At 43.3% G+C, this 22,526-nt stretch overlaps 1 protein-coding gene across 1 annotated transcript in view; it reads right to left on the reverse strand.

Annotated features, from left to right (window-relative positions):
• Positions 1-13,068, reverse strand: part of LOC310916844 (myosin-4-like) — a gene marked incomplete at its 3' end in the record, with an annotated part of 29,147 nt that extends 16,079 nt beyond the window's left edge. Inside the window, exons 1-19 of the mRNA XM_083874713.1 lie at positions 13,032-13,068; positions 11,325-11,541; positions 11,040-11,183; positions 10,792-10,948; positions 10,205-10,232; positions 10,010-10,121; positions 7,178-7,270; positions 7,018-7,081; positions 6,830-6,928; positions 6,630-6,733; positions 6,287-6,425; positions 5,759-5,877; positions 5,509-5,658; positions 5,260-5,430; positions 4,627-4,936; positions 3,544-3,623; positions 2,921-3,008; positions 2,203-2,320; positions 734-857 (exon numbers count right to left, since the gene is read on the reverse strand). Of these exons, the coding sequence (XP_083730839.1) occupies positions 734-857; positions 2,203-2,320; positions 2,921-3,008; positions 3,544-3,623; positions 4,627-4,936; positions 5,260-5,430; positions 5,509-5,658; positions 5,759-5,877; positions 6,287-6,425; positions 6,630-6,733; positions 6,830-6,928; positions 7,018-7,081; positions 7,178-7,270; positions 10,010-10,121; positions 10,205-10,232; positions 10,792-10,948; positions 11,040-11,183; positions 11,325-11,528 (2,304 nt within the window). The 5' untranslated portion in view covers positions 11,529-11,541; positions 13,032-13,068. The remainder of the gene's footprint in view (positions 1-733; positions 858-2,202; positions 2,321-2,920; positions 3,009-3,543; positions 3,624-4,626; positions 4,937-5,259; positions 5,431-5,508; positions 5,659-5,758; positions 5,878-6,286; positions 6,426-6,629; positions 6,734-6,829; positions 6,929-7,017; positions 7,082-7,177; positions 7,271-10,009; positions 10,122-10,204; positions 10,233-10,791; positions 10,949-11,039; positions 11,184-11,324; positions 11,542-13,031) is intronic.
• Positions 13,069-22,526: the final 9,458 nt, after the last annotated feature.

A 22,526-nucleotide genomic window follows, 5' to 3' on the forward strand; every position in this document is an offset into this window, starting at 1 on the left:
TTTAAGAGCTAGAGAAATTTCCTGTCAGTATACAAATCCTCAGTGTTCCTGTGATTCATGACAAGTCACTCTGTGTATGATCTAATCATATTGTTGCAGTGTCATTTGATGTCTGCTCCAGTGTAATTTATGAAAAATTTAGCTCATCTCTGGAAGTGTCCCAGGCCAGGTTGAACAGGGCTTGGAGCAACCTGGGATAGTGAAAGGTGTCCCTGCCCAGGGCAGAGTGGTTGGAACAAGATTATCTGTAAGATCCCTTCCAATCCAAACCATTCTGTGGTTCTGTGATTCTATGTCTGTTCAGTAACATAGGCCATGGGTTTGTGTCCAGTGAGCTCACTGACTGAGTTGTTCTGAACAAAGAAGTGTCTCACCTAACACTGCTCTGGATATGGAAGACAGACTTTGTGTGCTTAAATCCCCTGAATAGTAGGACTATCCAAACTTGTCTGAGCCTGTCTAACATGCACTGACATAAATATTTTCAACTGGCCATGAGAAAGAAGCAGCAGAAAATCTAGTTGTAGCTATGCTGGGTCATTCAGGCAGTATGGAGTTCCCAGGGCTGGCAGTGCTGCCCCTCACACGAGAACCACACAAATTGTCTGCACTCCTTCTTGCTAGCAGAGTACTCTGTTTATAATCATCCTGAAGGCTGAATTATTATGCAAGAAATACTTTCAACAAACAAAATATTTTGCTTAATTATACTACTCTTCCACAAGGACTTTACCTTGGTGTGGCCAAATTTATATTGGTTGTGGTCAACATCAATGGAGGAAAGGAGCTTTTCTGAAGCCTTTTTGCTATCAATGAATTGGCCTTCTGGAATGGCTGAGGCATTAAGGATCTTGTACCTGTGGTGAAGAAAATAGGATCCATTGTATATCATGAAATACAGGAACACTGAGCTGTCTGAAAGCAGCTGAATATGTCATCTGAAATCTAGACAATGTTGTCTGGTTGAACAAAGCATGATGAAAAGGGGGAACATTTACTCCTGAGAGGAATTTGTTGGCTGCGTAACAACACAGTGTGTTATTACATACCAAATTATGGCACATGCTTAAGAGTCTCTGCAGGAATTAGGAGCATGTCAGCCTCTTCTCATCTTGTTTCACTGATCAGAGGAATGCCACTCAAATTAGAGTAGAAGATTAATTAAAACTACTCACAAAGATAAGCTATATTCCAAAGGGAATGCAAACTTTGCACAGCTCAGTCTCTACAAGTTGTACCACTGAATGCCTGAGTGTATTGACAATGACATGGTATTAATGTGGAAGTGCTAACAGCAGTCTTAGCATTTTGTAAGGTAGCTAAATGATTAAGGTAATCCTATGCCATTGTACAGGACCATCTAATCCTTCCAAAGGGATTCCTTCAAATACATCAGTGTGGATGTGTGACTGTACACTGGACCACTTCCTATCCTCTAGTCCACCTTGAAAAAGGATATGTAAAATCATGACAGTGATAATAGTGCAGCCAGTTTATTCTCTATTTTTGGCTTCCATTATCATTCCTAAAGCAATTTGTGGTTTTGTACCATGGCCATTATGGATGGATTCCTTCATCTGTCACTTCAGATTAAAATCTGACAATTGAGACTAGCTAATCCCTTACTGAACATCAGGTTGCAGGACATTTTCAGTGAGATCTTGGGTCCTTTTCATACCAGTGCAGCACAGAAGATGCTATATTTAACTATAACAGCAGACAGTTCTGATTTAGCACTCTATGGCAACTGAGTCCAGATGAACCAGTTTAGTTATCTCCATTTTAAAGATGAAGAAAACAAGGCACAGGACTCAGGCCAAAGACAGAGAGAGAACTGTGAGGGACACTCATGTGGATTGACTTTGTACTCTGGAAGACTTCAAAGAGTAGTCTATAATGGCACCTCACTCATTACACTGCAAGTGTTTTGCATTTTTTTGAATCATCAGGCACTGGCCAAGTTTAGAAATTATGCTGGTTCTGATGTATCAAGAAATCTCCTACCTGGTCAGACAGAGAAACACTGGAGTGACCTCAAAACAGTGTTAATGACTTGGTTCCCTCCAGTGCCACTAATCTGGCCTGACTGGGAAGGTGTCTCTCCGTGGTGTCCAGACATGTCACCTGAGCTATGAGCTTACTGAGGCCTTTTCCTAACAGACAGTGAGTAATAACCTACTGTTACTACCAGTGAGGACCTACCGTTGCTTAAAATCTGCATAAAGGATCCTGCTTGGAAACCCCTTCCTGCAAATTCGGATGCCTTCTAGAACCCCATTGCACCGCAGCTGATGCATCACCAGGTAATGGTCCATTGCACCTTAAACAAAACATTTCAGAATTACCTCTTTTTTTTTTTTTTTTTTTTTTTTTTTTTTAATTCAAGCAGCTCTTGATTAAAGATGCAAGAAGTGCAGACAGAACATGCCTTCAATTCATATAAGTTGTGGAGAGTTCCATTAATGAAGAATCCAAGGGCTAGCAGTGCTTGTGAAAAGGCATCAGGCCACATTTCTCAAAAAGTGTCAGGATGGTACTTTTAGGAGACCAGCTGAAAGATCTTCAACAGCATCAGCCTCCTCACTGGATGTAGGCAAAGGTGGCAGAGTGTAGTGTAGTGCCATCCAGACAAGGGATTTTCTAATGCTGTTACCCACAATACACAATTTTGTCAGCTGTAATCCCATCTTTATCATGCTCAGTTGTGTACACACATTAAGCAAAGACAGGTAACTGTTGTGCACCATGTAATGGTCAAATTGTTTCAGTCACAGTAGACAACACAGAAAAGTTTCCCTTGTTACTGTTTTGCAGGCCAACCCCCAAAATGACTTCACGTGCAGAAAGAACTATTTGGGAAGTTGGTGTGGAAGCCAATTCCTGTCAATCCCATGTCTTCAGACTTTAAGGGTGGACTTACCAGGTGTCTTGGTCTCGTTAGGAATCAGGCAACGCACAAAGTGAGGATGGGTACTTCTCAGGTTAGTCATCAACTTGTTCAAGTTTTCCTGTGATGGAATGAACCAAAGATTTCAGCTTCAAGCTACAAAGCTTTTGCATTCTTATCTAAATTCAAGGAGTTATAGAATCACAGAATGGTCTGGTTTGGAAGAGGACTTCGAGGGTCATCAAGCCCAACATCCCTGTCCCACTTCCACTATCCCAGGTTGCTCTAAGCCCTGTCCAACCTGGCCATGGACACTTTCAGGGATGGGATAGCCACAGCTTCTCTGGGCACCCTGTGCCAGGGCCTCCCCACCCTCAGAGTGATTTTTGTTTTCTTATATCCAATTTAAATCTACCCTCCTTCAGTTTAAAATCATTGCCTTTTGTCCTGTCACTACAGGCCCTGGTAAAAAGTATTTTTCTGTCTTTCTGATAAGCTCTCTTTTATATATTGAAAAAACCAGAATAAGGTGTGCCTGGAATCTTCTCTTTCCCAGGCTGAGCAACCCCAGCTCTCGGGTGTTTTTATAGGATAGGTGTTCCAGACCTCAGACCATTTTGTGGAAACATGGCTCATGTAAAAAGAAATTCACATACCCTGAACACAGCAGACACTGTCTGGAAAGATCCCCCCTTCTTCTTAGCACCCTTCTTGCCACCACCACCAGCACTATCACCTTGGAAGAAGTAGGTGGGAGGTGAACAGTTAGAATATGCTGTACATTTTGTAGGCCTCATCTTCCTTTGGCCATGGACCAATAAAATACTTAATTTCAAATACTGACACACTGCTCCCTGAGAGTTTAGTGAACTGCTGCTAGGTAGTTATGGACCAGTATGTGGGAAATTTGAACTCAAATGCAAGATTTAGGTTGCTAGTATGGAACAGTGTGGCCTGACATAAGTTTCCTAACAGGGTACTTTATGCTACTGGTAACATGTTACTTTCACTATTACACAAACCTCCATTTAATTTTTTTTTTTTTTTAATTAGGTGAAAGATCTCAAAAATGTGACTCATCACTGGACATCCATTTATCAGTGCAGGGATGTCTTTTATAGAAAAATCTCCTAATCCAATATTCCAGGTGAAGGATACAGTTCTAGTCTGAGTTATGGCAAGAAGCAAATTTTAGTTCTCAGGAATACAAGTCCAAGCAGCTCAGTGTCTTTCCATAGTTGCTATACTGTGAAGCCAATTAAATCGAGACTTACAGAGTACCTCTAAATTTATTCTCTGTCTCTCTCTTTTTCCATTGCAACACTAGGACTGCTCAGCTGGATATGAAATCGTAACATGGTCTCCTTTTAGTCCTTCCAGTTCCTCTCAAGAAACAAAACTCTGTCTACAAAGACTAAAATGCTTGCACTTTGCACATTTATTTGGCCCCTGTCTAGTGGCTGAGTAACCATGGAGGTGATTCACAACACAGTTAGTCAGGAAACATGCACCTCCTGTCACTTGGGTTTGGACTTGCTGTGCTTTACTTCTCTGCAGCGCATAAACGTGGTGTTTGCAACAGTTCTGCATGTTGGTGTCTTAGTTTTGGCATATCTGGATGCACACAAGAACAAGGTAACCTTAGGGGCTGGTAGCCTTGAGTATACCACTGAGAGGAGAAGCAGAAGTAGACTTTAGTTGATTTTTGGCTTATTGGCCATCACTGAAAAAGCACTTACCTGCTTCTGCACCAGAATAATTAGAAAAAAGGAAGGAGAGCAGCTTCAAGGATGATTTCTGGTACAACCCCACAACAGTTTCATTCAGAGGGTCCTTGTTCTTGTCAAGCCACCCAGAGATATTGTAGTCTACTGTGCCAGCATAGTGCACCAAGGAGAAGTGGGCCTCAGCTTTGCCTTTGCCAGGCTTGGGCTTTTGGAAACTGCTGCACTTGCCCAGGTGCTGGTCATAGAGCTTGTTCTTGAAAGAGGTGTCAGTTGCCTTGGGGAACATGCACTCCTCTTCCAGGATGGAGAAGATGCCCATGGGCTGGGAGAAATATGAATACATAGAGAAAGTAAGTGGTGGGGAGGGGATCCATTACTGCTCCTCACTGTTCCCCTCACTATTTAAAGGCAGTTGTTAAAGTCATCAATTTAACATTGTGTAGGCATTCTCCCTTCCACCCCAGCCATGTTGTTCAGGAAACCATTGTTTTTGCTGAGACAGCCTGTTGCTCCAAAGCTTTCGTTTTATAAGCTGCCTGTTTTGATGTGAGAATGTAATTCAACAGTAATTCATTTTATCAAGAACGACTGAACTAAAAGATGTAAGAGAACTGTACTCTCCTACAATGAAAAGATTTTTTCCACCTTCTCAATGAGCTCAATGCAGGCAGCCAGGTCCATGCCAAAGTCAATGAACTCCCATTCAATGCCCTCCTTCTTGTACTCCTCCTGCTCCAGCACGAACATGTGGTGGTTGAAGAACTGTTGCAGTTTCTCATTGGTGAAGTTGATGCACAGCTGCTCCAGGCTGTTGAACTACAAATTCAAAATACCAAAAAAAGCAAGTTAGTGTCAAGCAGCCATCAGTGGGCAGGCATACCTACAGTAACTCACATCAAAGATCTCAAAGCCAGCAATGTCCAGGACACCAATGAAATGCTGTCTGGGCTGTTTTGTATCCAGCTGTTGGTTGATGCGAACAACCATCCACAGGAACATCTTCTCATAGACTGACTTAGCCAGTGCACCCACTGAATTGTACACCTGTAAGAGGCACAGCCATGGCAGTAACAAATGTTGAGTTAGTTTTAAAGTTGAAAGAACCCTCTGAAGAAATTGAAAAGCTGATGAGCTGCTTATGTACCTGTTGGACATTTTGTCCTTTAGTTACATATTCATTCCCGACTTTCACCCTGGGATAGCACAAAGCCTTGAGCAAATCAGCAGAATTCAGACCCATCAGGTAGCCAGCTTTGTCAGCCACTAGGATCAGAAATGGCAAACGAGTTCAGTACAGACAAAGAAAAGTGTCCTGGTCCTCTGGGATGTTTCTGTTACAAGGAGTCTACTTTTGGCACAACTCAAATGCATCTATTATCAAGAGAACTCTCCAGTCTCATGGAGAATATTCCCTTTGCTCCAAAGGCAATGTCTCAACTGCAACACAATCCTGTGTCCGTGCCTGAAGGGCTGCAGCAATGCTTAAGTTTTATGCTTTTCTGTTTCCTTGTAGAACATAAATTAAATCACTAACTTTGTGAAACTTGAAACAATCTAATAAAAATTACTTTCTTGAAAGGAAAATGATTTCCCAGAGTTGGGCACTCTGTGGGGTGGGGTTCCTAGCTCTCTGCTGGTGCAGTTCAAAAGCAAACACTGCAACCAGCCCTACCTTCGGTGCCATCAGGCTCTGCCTGCTCCTCCCGCTGCTTCTGCTTGAATTTCATGTTCCCATAGTGCATGACAGCTCCTGTCAGTTTGTATATCCCCACCTTCTCATCAGGGCTGAATCCCAGGATGTCCACGGCATTCTGCAGAGGCAATAGGCAAGTTGGGAAAGCACAAAGGGTGAAGCACAAGGGGCATGTGGGGTTTCTGTCCCTGACTGTGCTGTGTCCAGCACCATCCCAGTCTTGTGGCACCAGGCAGCAGAGCCCAGTGCTGGTCCTGGCTGGCCAGACCCCCCTGGCTGCAGCTGGACTGGCTGCAGGACTGCTCTGCTCTGCTCTACTCACATCTGTGGCCAGCAGCTCCTCACTGTCATCAATGCTGGCGACTGTGACTTCTCCTTGGCTCACATAGAGGAAGTCATAGGGGTTGGTGGAGATAAGGAGGAGATCTGCAGGGGTGTGGGTCACCTTTAGTGGCACTGGGGCAGGTGACAGTGGGAAGAGAAAGCACTCACTGAGCCAAGCTCAGCACTGCTGGCACTCACCAATGAGCTCTGGCTTCTTGTTGGACATTATCTGGTAAAAAATGTGATAGCTCCTTTCACTAGACAGCTGAAAAGTGACTCTGGATTTTTCCAGGAGATCTAACCAAAAGAGAGGGGCTGTTAGTCTCCCGATAAATTTGAGGTTGCAAATGCATAAATTCTGCTTGCTCTGACTTGCTCCAACTCACAGGTTTCGATATCTGCAGAGGCCAGCTTGCCAGTTGGTCCAAAGTGAATCCTGATGAATTTCCCCTATCAAGCAGTGCAGATCAAACCATTGGTTATGACAATCAGTGAATGAGGCTTGCATTAAATGTCTTGATTCCAACAAATCTGATATGAACTCACAAAGCGTGAGGAGTTGTCATTCCTCACAGTCTTGGCATTGCCAAAAGCCTCCAGTAATGGGTTGGCTTGGATGATCTGATCCTCCAGAGTTCCCTAGTCACAGAAGAAAATGCTTCTTTATCCCTTTGCAACTTATTAAATAATGAATATTACAAAAATTACAGATAATTTTTACATATCACACTTGATTTAAACTTAAAAACTAGCAGACTTCTTAATCACTCATTAGCCAACACTCATGGATATTGCCATTGGTTTCAAAGGAAAGAGTGCTGAAAGACAGATCTGTGTTTTGCTTGCTTCTTGTATCCAATTGCACATGTTGGATATCATATACAAAGTCACTGCAGTGGAGTTCAGGGCATTTGAAACCTGTATGAGAGCTATTTCTTCATTCCTGTTCACAAAATTCTTGACAGCTACAGAAAATGTGAGAATTCTGGAAATTTTTTTGAAGGTTGCTCAAGCCCACGACAAGTACAGACTTTGATAGGAAACACCTACCAAGAGAGAATGTAGTATTTTGCAGTTGCATCCAAACAGCAGCAGCCTTTCAGGATGCAGCTCTTCACATGCTTTGAGGACTGGGGCATGGACAAAGCCTGACACTCAAATGCCAAACTTAGATAAGGACAGAACAGAGACTCTTTGATTCCTTTTTTTTTTTTTAGTCCCTGCTGCATTACTGCAGAAGGAATGATCAACACGTAAAGTTTTGATACTGTGTTGTATCTCTCTTGGTAAGTTTTTCCTTTCCATAAAAATATGGAAGGAAAAAAGCTTCTTTGTCATTATGTCTCTCCTTTTTGGTGTGATGCAGTCCAGGAAGCAGAGTCACTAGCATGACTCTAGCAAAGTCAGCATAATCAGGGCATGAAAATGTTTCCAGGGATAATTTCCAAGACAGATGGAAAACCAGGAAAAAGGGGAAAAAAGAGATAAATTGGTTTGTATCAGATGAAAGGTGAGAGGCACTGTCTTGGTTACTGCATTTCAGTGCATGCAAGGAGCACGTTGCAGGGGAGAGGCGCTGCCGTTCCCAGCACTGTCTGCAGATGGCACAGCAGGTTTAAAATCGTTTTCGTTAGTCCACCGTGAAGAAGGACCACTAAAATTAAAGCAGCGCAGTAGCTCTATATCTTTTTTAAAAAATATCTCAAATTTATAGAATAATGCTCTCTCACATGTATCTTGGGAAGGGAAGGGAAGGGAAGGGAAGGGAAGGGAAGGGAAGGGAAGGGAAGGGAAGGGAAGGGAAGGGAAGGGAAGGGAAGGGAAGGGAAGGGAAGGGAAGGGAAGGGAAGGGAATGTGTGTGTCAGTGCAGCTGACTCTACCTAACACCAAGCCTCTTTTGATTGCACAGCTGTAACCAGGGAACTAAAACAGGATACATGGATAGCAGGGTGGAAGGACATGGCAATTCTTTACACAAGTTTATTCTAGAGTCCTGTCTGCAGGCTGGGTGACAAAGTGCTGGAGGCTGAGACCGTATTTTTGGAAATGCTGTTACACACTTCCTGTATTCCCTTATTCCTGTACCATTATCTGGCATCTGATTTCAGCATGTATGTGCCATTGCATGCTGGGCTACACAGAATCATAACCTGTTTTATTTAATGTTCTTATAAAGAGGAACATACTAGTGTCATGGAGATTGGAATGCTAAAAAAATTAGAATATTCTGTGAATACTCAGAAGAGGGCAGAACAGATTACTGTCAGTCTGAGAGGTGATCTTCCTTCTATCACACAAGGTCTGTACATGTCTCAGCTGTCTTGAAGCTTTTCTGAGATCAGTCCTGGCATAGTGAGCAGCTGATGAAAGCTGAGCCCAGGAGATTCTAACATGGTGCTGATGGAAAGAGTGCCTGTGCTGAACTTGCCTTGCCCATAGCAACCCATCAATCACAGACACCTGCTTCTGAGTGAAAGAATATTCAGCCTTGGAATCTCCTTAAGCTCCACCATGCCCTTGGGTACTCAAATAACATGCTGACACATGTCACACGCTTTGATGAGCATCTCACAGGCTGTGGTGGCACACACTTGTGCCACAAGGGTGTTTGCTGCTTGCTCTGTGCTGGGAAATGAAGCCTGTGCCTTGCAAATTCACCAGTGGGCTCAGATTGCAACAGCTGTGCTGCTCAGCAAAGGCACATCGAGGCATGCACTTTCTTTTATGTAAGGATCCGTTCTGAGGTTACTTTCTGACTGTCAGGCAAGTGGTCCCAGCTGTCCCAAATCCAGCCCTTTTTCCAAGCTGCCCCTCTGGGCTGTTCTGTTGACCACAGACAGAAAAAACAGCCAGTGGAAACTACTGCCTGATGCAATTGAAATGATGCTTAACTTCAGCACAGCCATTCTGGAGTCCAGAGTTCCTGCACTTCTCCTGTCAACAGGAATGAGCCAAGGACCAGGAATGGCACAACCATGTGCCACTGGGAACTGACTGCTCTCTTTTCATGTGCAGCCACTCAGGTGCTGTGGATCTCAGAGGACACTGATGAATAGGTACATAGATGGACAGCCAGCACAGAAAAGGCTGATGTCTAACATTATCTTCACCTCCCTGGTAAAGACTCCCTGTGTAAATGGAGGTTTTCCTACAGTGGCAAAATGGCTTTATAAGTAAGAGTTCAGCAGATTTGAGGCTGGGCATCAAGAGTAAATGAGCATAGATAGGTGTACTTGGGTTGTACATCCTGGCTGTTCTCTCAGGTGCACAACACTTTCTGCCTTTAGATAGTCTTGCAACCCCAAAATACACTTTCGTACTTTCTCCTCAGCAGGCACAGTGTGGGCAAATACTAGAAGGGGGAGCTGATTTCATACCTGCATTTTGCCGGGCTGTTGCTCTTTCTTCTTCTCACCAGTGACTGCAATTGTTGCAAAGTACTGGATGACACGCTTTGTGTTCACAGTCTTCCCAGCACCGGATTCTCCGCTGTTGAAACAAAAGTATTCAATATTGCAGGAAACAGCATCACTTTTTTGTTAGCTTTGCCACTCATACCAAAACATACTCACGTGATAAGGATTGACTGGTTGTGACGGTCTGCAAACAAAATCATAGAAAGAGGCGCTCAAATGAGATGTGGAGGGCATCAGCTCCTCGGACACAACTAACTGACTTCGGGGGAAAGAACTATATTGTTCTTAAACTGTATTTAATACTTTCTTACAAGATAAGATAAATGATGCATTAATACACATTGGTGTGCATCTAGACTTTTTTTCTTTTTTTACAGACAGGGATGAAGTAGCCCAAAATTTAACTTCAAGCAGTGATTCTTTGCAAGGCTTCCCATTACTATTTTTCTTTTGTATGTGTATAGACCTTGGCTTAAATACTTTTTAATTAAAATCAGATTATTTGTTGTGTTTCTCCTTTACCATTTCTTTAAATTCTTTACAAAGAGAGGGGGCACAAAGCCATGCAGCCAGCTACTGCTTTTCCTTCATTATCTGCCATCCCATAGACCGTTAAGATTTTCATGACCTGATCTTGCGTTGTGCTGTAGGACGATGGGACCACCAAGTAGAACCTAAAATTCCTTGACCAAATAGCCAGTGCTACATATATCAGCATTTTCCACCCTTGCCAAGTAACTCACCAGTTAGCATGAACTGATAGGCATTGTCAGAGATGGAGAAGATGTGTGGAGGGGCCTCCTGGCGCTTCTTGCCTCGGTAGCCAGACACCACCTCGGGGTTGTACACCGGCAGCCACTTGTAGGGGTTGACGGTGACGCAGAAGAGACCTGAGTAGGTCTGTGAGGAAGGGACACAGCAAGGTGGCTTCCCGTGAGCCTGGCCCAGCAGCTCCCCAGGCTGCCCAAAGGAAGCTGCTGGTGCCACTTACGTAGATCATCCAGGCTGCGTAACGCTCTTTGAGGTTGTACAGCACAGCGGGTTCATGCAGGTGGGTCATCATAGCCATGTCCTCGATTTTATCAAATTTGGGAGGGTTCATGGGAAAGACTTCATCATCCTTTACAGTCACAGTCTGGCAGGAAAAAAAAAAAAAAAAAAAAAAAAAAAAAAAAAAAAAAAAAAAAAAAAAAAGAGAAGGGAACAACAGGAGAAACTAAAACAGGGAACTGCCTGAACTGAATGATCACAAAGGAGTAACAATGGTGTCACTTACTGTGTCGTCATATTTTTTAACGGTGACTTTGCCACCTTCTTTGCTCTGGATGGTACCTTTCACATACATTTGCTTGTCATCTACTACAAAACAGGCTGACTTAGCATCAAATGGGCGATTCTGGGCCTCAATTCTCTCCTTCTCTGGCTTCCGTAAATAGGGAGCAGCTTCTCCAAAGATTGCCATCTCTGCATCTGAACTCATGTCTGCAGTTGCTCTGAGGAATGCAGAAAAGTTGCAGAAAGTCTGTGCATTTGTAATTTACATTTATCCAGACAGTGGTCATGCTCAATGACTAATAGGAAGAGGAGAACTAATCAGGCATTTAACTTCTGCCTCAATTTTAATTATCCACTGAAGTGCTAAGAAAGAACGTTCCTTTTGTAGACAGATTGCTTTGAAGACATCCCCCTTAAATAGGCCTCTGTGCCCAAGTGAGGGCAGAGAGAATATCAAGCTGGAAGTCTTCAGAAGGTGGTCCTGCTCTATCATCAGCTGTTATTCACGGAGCTGCACAGCCACATCCTTGTCAGAGCCACGTACACAAAGCCACTGAGATTCTGTCATTGCATATCCAAAAATTTAGACAAAAGTAAGATCTGTGAGTCATGTAGAGTGGCTCTCACATGTGATTTCCAGGTGGGGGTATCTTTAACACTCTCTGGTTTTGATGTTTTAATACCAAGCAGGGGAAGTTCAGCTAGTTTCTGTCTATACCAAGCACTGGAACAAATCGTGAATGTCAGTCATCACCCATCTTAAGCCAAACCTGTTTATTGTGTGAACTAAATATAAAGCATCTTTTCCAGATATGTTGAAAATTGGCCGATAAAGGAATATCTTCTACATTACAGATAATAATTTAAAACATCATAATAGCTAAATAACACAGTATTTAGGTAAATCGGTATGTGATATAACATTTCAAAGAATCTCCATTATAGCTTGAACATATTACAGCTTGAACATCTTATATTGACTAATATTAGTTATGAATCATTAAAAGAAAATTCATATGCACCAGACATTGTTAAGGATTTGTCCAATAGAAATACTTTTTCTATTGGTTTTAGGACAGAAGAAACATGTGTGGAAGGTTCCTTCTGTGCTCTGCTGCACACTCCCAGTCACTAAGTCATTAATCTTCCCCAGAAAACCTAGAAGGGAGTGGCGCACACAAGTTCTCTGTTCATGTTCAACACAAGTTACTCTTTGGACATGAACAGACCTGCCTATCAGGCAGGAGACAAGATCGTTCTGAACTTTGGGTTTCAGTGCCTGTGTGGTAAACCAAAGTCAGTGAATAATTTTCTAGACTCTACCCCAGAGGAAAATAACAAATATAACTTTGAGCATTCTCTCCATACACAACCTCAGGTTTTCAGCAGCAGTGCAGATGGCAGGGGATGAATTTTAATCATCTATAATTCCCAAAATTCAAGGTTACACCACAAAAAAAACATTATTGTCTCTGTCTATCATGCCCTCTTGATTTAGTTCGAAAATCTGTAAGTTTTCTTTCCCGATATATGGAATATTCCTGCCAAGAATTGTGACTATTGCTCATGTTGATTAAAATACCATATATCCTTTCCAGTCACCCTGGTTCTACTGTCTTCTGCGCCTGCCCTTTCCATTGTCTGGGTGAGTTTTACTTATTGCTCAGAATCAGTTAGCAAAGAAATGTGTTATTTGTTGAACCCCTACCTTCAGAGAGCCCACGAGGAAATCTGTTCTCAAAACCTGTGTGGAATGGTTAAAGAAAGGACAGAGAGAGTTAAATCAAAACCAGTCCATTGTCCTGATTATATGCCATATCAAACATTCCTACACCCTGTGTAGCCTCTGCAGAGAGCTGAACTGCACACAGTGCCTTAAAACTCCTGACCTAGAACAAAATTCCATAGAGAATCTTGTGTTCCTTCACACATTACTGTGAGCTGCTTGAAACAAATATAATGTCCAGGAAAAAAAATTAGCTACTTTACACATCTAATCCCAGTCAATTTCAACTGCCTTCAGAGTTAGTCTTGCTGTGCCGTTCACAGGGCTTGGAGGTAGCAAAGTTGGTAGAAGGCCCTTCCAAAGAATGGCATGCTATGACTCTTCAGTTTCTGTTTGGAGTGGTTTGGGTGGTACAACCTTGACTTTGCATGTAAAACATAACCTGGAATGTTAGAGGTGGGGAATGGGAAGAAAACACCCCTTCATATTCCACCCTTCTGGGGAGCTGTGGAGATGCCATGGTCAGAGCATGAAGCAAGCGGGTGGCACTTACCGTGAGATGCTGAGGTAACAAACCACAAAGTTGCCTTCAGCTGCAGCTCTTTATACCTTACCTCCTGCCCACACAGCACTCGAGGACTCTATTTTTGGTCAATAATAATTTACTCTTTAGTTGTAAATGTGTTGTAGCTCTGATCTCTCTGCTAATTAATCAGAGACAGGATTGGTTTAAGGCTGTATGGAGTCAGCTGCCCTGACCTGTCCTTTTCACATTGATCTGTGCCAGGATGGAGGATGGAAGAACCCAAAGACAGCTCTGATAAAGCCAAATTAGGCAACACTTGGCTCTGCATTGCAAGAGTTTGCCTTAGTCAGCAGGATGGAGTTTTCCTAATTGTGCACAATCACTTCTTGAAGGATATAATAGTAATGGATACCCTCCTATCCTCCCTGGTTTGTCTTCACATGCTGCTAGATAAGAAGAAAGATTTATTGAGGCAAAATCTTTTATACCATTGTGCGGGGTGCTGGCAAGCCTGGAGCCAGCCTCAGTCTTGGGGCAGGGAGAGACAACTGCCAGCTGATGGACCACAAGAGGGACTTGCATTCCTGACCTGTGGGTTTATAAGGTATGCTCAAGGTCTCAGCCTGCAGAAAGGTGCCTGACTTTTGTGCCACTCCACATCCTGCAGGGGTTGTCTTGGAGCAGACTGGATGTCAAACGAGAATCACTGTAAGTTGCTCTGTAAAGGAAAGTGGGAGGAGAGTGTCTGCTCCTTTGAGATTAGCTGTTTAAGGGCTGGTTTTGACACTGCAAGGGGCAGTAAGAAAGGGAGGAATAATTGAGAACATACTGGGACACAAACCTGCCAGACAAATGGTAAGGGAGGAGGTGGTGTGAACCAAACCTCATCAGCCACACTGCTTGGTGAAGGCATTTGAAAGTGTAAAAAGTAAGAGTTTTGAGGGTCTCTCACATCTTTGGAAATACTCTTGCCACAATATAATTTTGTACAGGAGATGTGGTGGCAAAGTAGATTTGTCATCATCATCCCATTTTTCTTTATTGTAAGGCAGAAGTAACTTTAGTTAGAAAATTATTTAAATTTAGAGTCCTTGAAATCTAACCACCTTTTTGTGGGATGACCTGATTTCCTCTGTGGGAAGAGATGGATTGTCAGATGCATTGTTATCATTGCTTCACATTGGCTTGCTCTGGGGAACATCCTCAGTGCATTTACACAGTTCTCCTTGGCTGTTTTGGATTATCTTCAGGGAGCCCACGATTCAGTTACACTAGGAAGCAAAAGCATCTGTATTGGATTCTGCAAAAGAAAACGGATTCCTGCAGTATTGAGAGGAATCCTATTTAGGTCTTTTCTCTTTTCTTTTTGAGACCTTTCTAGAATGTTTTTCAATGCTTTTATTGTTTGGGTTTTTTTTTGTTTGTTTGTTTGTTTGTTTGTTTGTTTTGTTTTGGGTTTGTTTTTTTTTTTTTTTTAAATCAGAGTCATTGACAGTCTTTTCCAGTCTGACCTGAAGTGTGAGCACACTCAATGTGACACTCTCTGAAATGACAATGGCATCACTCAGGTGTGGAGATAATATTATTATTTCATTTTTTTCCCTGCAAATTGTTGTGTATCAAACATTTTAATTAGCTTTTAAATTTGGTTGCAACAGCAGAATTGCAGGCACTTTTTACATTTAACAGTCTCAAGACCTGGTTTGGGTCACCCATATCTGTATTACTGACTATGTTCTTCATTATTTGCTATGTGCATTTATATTTGCATTTTAATTATGTGCATCTTTAGCTTAAGCATAGCTATACTGGAACCATGATTACTCTTTGTCAGAGACTGGTTTTTTATATTTGAATCACCTAATTCTTTTGCAGTTAAAAATGATTTTACATTTTCTCCTGGGTAAAAACCAGTAAAACAGTGTGTAGTGAAGAACTAATCCTTTACAATGGCACACCCAGCCAGTGGTGACCCTACATATTCAGAATCATCTTGACCTCTGTCAATTCAGAAAACTGTCCTTGTGAGGGACAGTGGCTGGTTTGCAGAGCATGAGCAGGGTTTTCCAGCATTTCTCAGCATCTCTTGTGGTCCAGGGTCACAGTCATTCAGGCCCTGCAGAAACTCTAATGTGGTGATACTGAGAGGATGTGGGAAGTCATGCTTTAATTTGGTGGCGTCCTGTTTTACTGAAAGTTTTTTGGTGTTCAGTCTCCTATTCCATGGACAAAGAGCATGAATTTCTCACTAGCTCTTCTCAGGTTAGACATGATGACTTTTAGGCTCAACTGATCAGTATTGCCAGAAAAACTGTATATACAGAGAGATGTATACCTTCAAACAAACTTCTGTTCTCAGCAAATGTCCCTGCATTTAATAGAAAAAAATGTATTGAGGTTTGAAAATACGTACTTTGGTCTTTTGAGCCTGTCTTTAGATGATACTCTTTTCTAATGAAAGTACAAAGATTAATTTATGTAAAGGGAACAGGAAGATAGCCTAAACTTGTCAAAAGTACATGATATTTCATGCTGATTTCTGCATCACTGAACATGAGTTTGACACTGCACCAAGGCCAAATAGACTTAGTGACAATCTTTGAAGGATTCCTTTCTAAAAATATATTTGCAAGCTTCTTTTTTTCCACAGCTGTCGCCCCCAGTCTAGAAAAGCTTCTGTTATAATACTGGAACATGGGCACTGAAGATATTTTTCAGCTAACTACTGAACACTGCAAAATAGTCATTTATATACACTGTATATTTCAGGGGGAAGGGGATGTCTATCCTAAATTTATCCTTTTTTCTTCCCCCACCATAAACCAGGGGCATGATCACATCTTCAGGTTGTTTCAGCAGTTACAAAGTTGGCAGCAATCCAATATTCTGTACAAATTACTGACAAGAACTATTTATTACCCTGTGAACTGCACAACTATTTCACCTTAAATGACAGATCTTCTCCTTCCTTATGCTCTTTTGGAGGCAACCAAACTGAAAACAATTGATTACCAGGCTATTATTTGTAACACTTTTATTTTTTTTTTTAATTAAAGCCATTCTAGTACCAAAAAACAGAAGTAGAGGCAGAAGCAATTGAAATAATACATACTGTTTGCTCCCACTTACAGCTGATCTCATATCTTTACTGTTTCCTTGCACAAGAGCAAATTATGCTGCATATTTGGGATTTTATCTAGTAGCAGCACAAAAAACCTATGTTGAGATAAAAATGACTTGACATCCATGCCAGAATTTTTCAGCTAATTAAATGGTGAGGATTGTACATCCTGCCAGTTGCCAAATAGACAACACAAATAGTCAGTTACAAGTGGCCAAGACCAGAGGGTACCTACCCAAGGTTTCCCTAAAAGCATGGAGATGTAACATCTGGACTATTGGCTATAGTGTGTGAACTCTTACTAAAGCTGCCTTGGAGGTCTGGAAGTTGCCTAGTAAAATGCTATTTTTTGAAAAGTGTTTCAGGGAATGGTGGTCCACTAGACCTAGTGCCAATACTAGGAAAAAGTAGAAGTTAATAATTAGAATTTGAGGACACAGTGATAAATAAACACACTGATCAAAACAGCATTTGTAAAGGGAAGCAGTATTCCACAAACCTGGTGGAGAATCAAAGATATGTGGATAGGTGGGAGAACCAGATGGTACTGTCTTAATGAATATCTGTAAGCCATGTGAGAAGGAATATCACCTTTCTTAAAGAAGCTAAGTCTGTGTCCGTGATGTTATTTAAGATAGTTTGAGAAGTGATCCTGGACAAGGACAGGCTGATAATCCTGCTGTAGATGCAAAAGTGTCCCTGGGGGTGGTGTCTAAGTGTCCAAAGTGGCTTGATCTGAAGCAAATTCCAGGAGCAGCTTGGGAGAAAGCTCAGTCCAGCAGTTCTATTTATGTGTATATTGCAATTAGGGCCCTCCTGGGATGCTCTTTGTCCTTGATGAACCTCCCAGCCCTACTCAGTAATGTCCCCTATACCCTTGCTGTCCTTGTGCATAGAGCCTGCTAGAAGGTTATGAAACAGCCCTCGTTGTGTACTCAGTAGGGATTACCAGGGCATCAGGAGAACCTTGCCTGCTGCTAAGGACTCCTCTGCTTTTTGTAAAATATATTCTGTATCTGGGGCATCAACACTGTGCTTTGCCTGAGCTGTTTCAAAGCAGGCAGTAAATGCAGTGTGGAGGAGTGAACTTCTGTCACAGCAAGGTTACTTCTCCCTGTTTGCCTTCTGACTGCCCACATCAGCCTCACCTTTCACCTGCAGTCCTGCCAGCAGCCAGGTGCAGAACTGGGTCACTGGGCTTGTATCAGGGCTCTGCTCTTGTCAGGGCTACTTACCACTGCTTCAAGTCATCCAGACCAGAGCTGCTCTCCAAGGCAGCTCTGTGGAGCCAAGCTAAAGCCAGCTGCTGCAAGGACTGCTACTTTCCTTGCTATGAAAATATCTGGCAGGATGGGTACAGGAAAGAGTGACATTTGTGAAACGCGCTATACTTGTCTAGTTTTCCAAACAAGCAGAAAACTCCATACTGACCTTTTCTTCCACATTTAACAGGCAAGACTCTGCACCCATTCTTTTTAGCTACCTTCCCTGCCTTCCCAACTAAAGTATGTTCAAGGAACTCCAGGATAATTTTGTAACAACAATTCAGCAAGCTCAGAATTTTGGGGGACCATATAACATGCTGGATCAGTTAACCTGAGAGTGACATGACTGCTGCACCTCCACACCCTCAGGTCCAGCCAAGACTACAGATGTGTTCCCAGCCAGACATTTACACAGAATGTGTGGACATCCTGTGGGGGAATTGCACAACTGTGCTCTGGTTAGAAGTCCACACGCTCTCAGAAAGAGAAAGATTATCTGCGTGACTCAGAGGCAGAAAAAAAAAATCATAAAAAGTAGGAAGCGGGATCCCAAAAACCTGAACAGTTCCTTGGCAGATAAGAGAGTAGACATACATTAAAACAGGGCTATCTGTGCGGTACAAAAGCTGCATGCTGATTTGTCAACTTTTTCTTTCACCAAAAGGAACTCAATAGCAATCCTTTTCACAGGTGGCAATCAATCCCACAGACATCTTTTCTCATGTGTCTGACATGTGACTCTGGGAACATTTTCGGAGATGTCACGACACTCAGCTAGGAATCCAGTCAGGGTAAGCTGTCCTGTAAAGATGTAAAGTATTTATCAAGCCTCGAAATTCAATGATAAAGAGTCACTACTTTTGACCTTGATTATGTATCAGTGATGAAAGAATAACACAAATTTTCATGTAACTGGATCTCTGCTCAAAAAAAAAATAGCTTTGGAAATTATATGAGTGAGAGTATGCATGCATAGAGATAGAGATAGAGATAGAGATAGAGATAGAGATAGAGATAGAGACAGAGAGATAGAGACAGAGATAGAGATAGAGAAATAGAGATAGAGATACATGCATGTATGTTTGTGTATGCATATATAAATATGTATATATATTTGTGTATGTGTATATACACACACACAAAAATCTGTGTGTATGCATAAACTGCCTTTCCAGGCACATCTACAGGCTGGGTGAGGAATGAATCAACAGAAGCCCTGAGGAGAAGGACTTGGGAGTATTGGTTGACAAGAAGCCCAACATTCCTTGGCTGTGTGTACTGGAACCAGTACAGTAATTTCTGATGGCCTTCTTCAATCAAGCTCCGGACTTGCTCAGCCGGTCTTGTTCCACAGACGAGACAGGGGTGTGAACTGGGGCGGTGACAGTGTCCTTGTAAATTCTTAATTTATTAGCCAAGACACCCACCTTGTCCTCACCTTCCCTCCATTGCAGTGTTGCCAGGTAACGTGAGTGCATCTCTGGTCCAAGCCGTGCAATTCTCAACCACATCCGTGATGTGCACTGGACACCATCTGGGCTTTTAGGAAATCTCTCGTCTTCTGGAAAAATGATCTCCAGCACAGCCAATTCCCTCAGGTGTTGGATACCTTGTTCTATTGTGCTCCATTTTCTTTGGTGCACTTGGAGGTCTTCTTTACAAAGGTATCTGTCTTTCACACTTGTTAGCAGTCGCTGCCAGAGGCTGAGAGGTTCTTGGGTTTTCCCAATCCCCTGGTCAATGACCACATCCCGGGACAGCGATCCCAGTTGCCTGGCCTCAATTCCATCCAGAATGGTGTCATTGGCTGCAGCGTCCCAGATGCGGAGCAGCCAGGTCAGGATGGACTCATTGGTCTGGCGGGTGAATTCCCTTCGCAGGTCACGCAACTCACCCAGGGATAGAGAGCGAGTAGTAATCTCTATCTCTGTCTCCTCTGCTGGCTACGAAGGTCCTGCTGCATCCTCATCAGTCACTACACGGACTGATTTGCTCCTTGACTTCTTCTGAGTGGTGGCAACTGCTACTGGTTTAGGTTGTTCCAGTTCAGTGACGGTTTGTGTGGAGATGCTGACGACACCTTTGGTTCCTTTCTCCTCTGTGACAGTACACGTAGATGTGGACACTGTTGCCTCACTTTTGGCTTCTTTCTCCTCTCCAATGGTCTGTGTAGATGAGGACACCGTTGCCTTGCCTTTGGTTCCCTTTTCCTCTGTGACAGTCTGTGTAGACGTGGACACTGTTGATCACTTTTGGCTTCTTTCACCTCTGCGATGGTCTGTGTAGATGAGGACACTGTTGTCTTGCCTTTGGTTCTCTTCGTCTTTGTGATGGTCTGTGTAGATGCTGATGCTGTTGTTTTGCTTCTCTTTCCCTCTTCCTCTTCCTTAAGAACACGCTGTATCACACCAGGTAGTGTTTTGATCCTAAGCATGGTATGGGCTGTGCAGAGAAGACAAAGCAGGACTAACAACAACATCATACTGTCCTTGGTATCAAGAGGGTACTCAATATTTTCAAAAACTGCTGTGTTATGCCTGAAAAGCTGGAAAAAAATCATTCCTTACTCCTCCCCACAGGGGCTGGGTAAGATTGTTGAGGCCCCACATGTAGCATCCTAGAACAGAAAATGAATCCAAAACTGGGTATATATTTTGAATGCTGTTCATTGCCTCGGAGTTTATCAAGCAATGGACATAATAGACCAATAAGGCAATTTTAGTACCATACCCTGGTCTACACAGGAGCATTAAGACCGGCAGATAGTGCCCCATGTGTGGAAAAATATAGAGAGATAGGTATAAGACACGTGTAAGCATGTTGAGCATCATAGCAAACAGGTGTCTTCTCAAATACAAAACTGTAGTTCTGACTTTTCTCAGTGCCTCTGCCCCATGTTGGGCACCAAAAAATGTTGTGGTTTGAAAGCAAAATGAATGAGAGGCTCCAAGTCAGAGATATAATTTAATAAGAAGAAAGGTAAAAAGGTAAAAATAAAATAAAATAAATGCAATAACACAAAGGTGTCAGAGTCTGTCCAAGGATGTGTTATGCCTCACAACTGTCTCCGATGGTTGAAGACCAAGACCCCTGAAGAGACTGGGGAGAGCCCCTGGCCTGGCTGAGGTGGGGCGCTTGCCGAGGACTGATACGCATCTCCACGAGAACAGAATGCAAGAACAATAGTAGCTCGTTACAGTGGACTGAGCTGACTATACTGACTGTGCTAGAAGGGTACAGCTTGCCGCTTGTTCCTGAGCACACAACTTTGACGCAGGTGCCTGCCTTGGCCCTGTGCCCTCTTTGGCTCTGCTCCACTTGCCTTGGTCTTCTTCCCGACCAGCCTATAAAGACTCTGTAGATCCCGCACACCCTTTGTGATCACCCCACTGGAAAAGATCGCGTCTATAGGCATCTCTACATCTTGAGGACCGCCGACTCCCCACGTGGTAGCTATAATCTCCCTTCCCCTCTTTCTCTTTCTCACTATTCTGTATTTTCTTTCCCTACTATCGCATTGTGGGCACTAAATAAAAGTGCATTTTTTGTTTAAGCAAACTGGTTTGTCCCCTGTTGTGTCTTTTGCGCTTTGAGATCTCCAAAACAAACCATCAGGTTCCCCGCATATGTTTGCGGACCCTGACAAAAGGATCACTGACAGAGTCAGAATACAACCTGAGCAGGATGGTGGAAGCAGTCCAGGTGACGTGCTCTTCCTGAAGCAGTGATCCTGTAGAAAGGTCTGGTAGCTCTGCTTCTCTGGGAATCCAGCAGGTAAGTGCTGCTTGCACTGTCCCACATACCAGCTTATATCCAGGTGAGAATGCTTGTCTCCTCCCCCTGGGCAGAGCATCTCACAATGGGATGAGGAGTTTGAAGTGGGTCCTTGATGGCCCATTAAATAGAGATAACTCCTGGAGGGAGTTACCTGTGAGTCATGGGCAAGGCATTGATGGGCTATTAGCAGAAGACACCCCAAAGGCAGGGGCTTCGGAAAACACTAGCCCACCTGGTTTCAACAGTTCATGAAGATGGTGATAGAATAAATACTTTGTGTACATCCTACACTGCAACCCAGGACAGGGGGGAATCTGCCCCTCTGCCCCTGTGCTCAGGTGAGACCCCTCCTGCAGAGCTGCTCCAGCTCTGGGGCCCAGCACAGGAAGGAGCTGGAGCTGCTGGAGAGAGTCCAGAAGAGGCCATATAGATGCTCCAAGGGCTGGAGCCCCTCTGCTCTGGAGCCAGGCTGGGAGAGCTGGGGGTGCTCACCTGGAGAAGGCTCCAGGGAGAGCTCAGAGCCCCTTCCAGTGCCTAAAGGGGCTCCAGGAGAGCTGGAGAGGGACTGGGACAAGGACCTGGAGTGACAGGACACAGGGAATGGTTTCCCACTAAAAGAGAGTAGGTTTAGATTAGACATTAGGAAGCACCTGTGTGGGTGGTGAGGCCTGGCACAGGTTGCCCAAAGAAACTGTGGCTGTCCCATCCCTGGAAGAGTTCAAGGCCAGGCTGGATGAGTTTTGGAGCAACCTGGTCTAGTGGAAGGTGTCCCTGATGGTACAACTCAT

The sequence above is a fragment of the Zosterops lateralis genome (assembly GCF_965231275.1).
Source record: "Zosterops lateralis genome assembly, chromosome: 18".
Lineage (NCBI taxonomy): Eukaryota > Metazoa > Chordata > Aves > Passeriformes > Zosteropidae > Zosterops > Zosterops lateralis.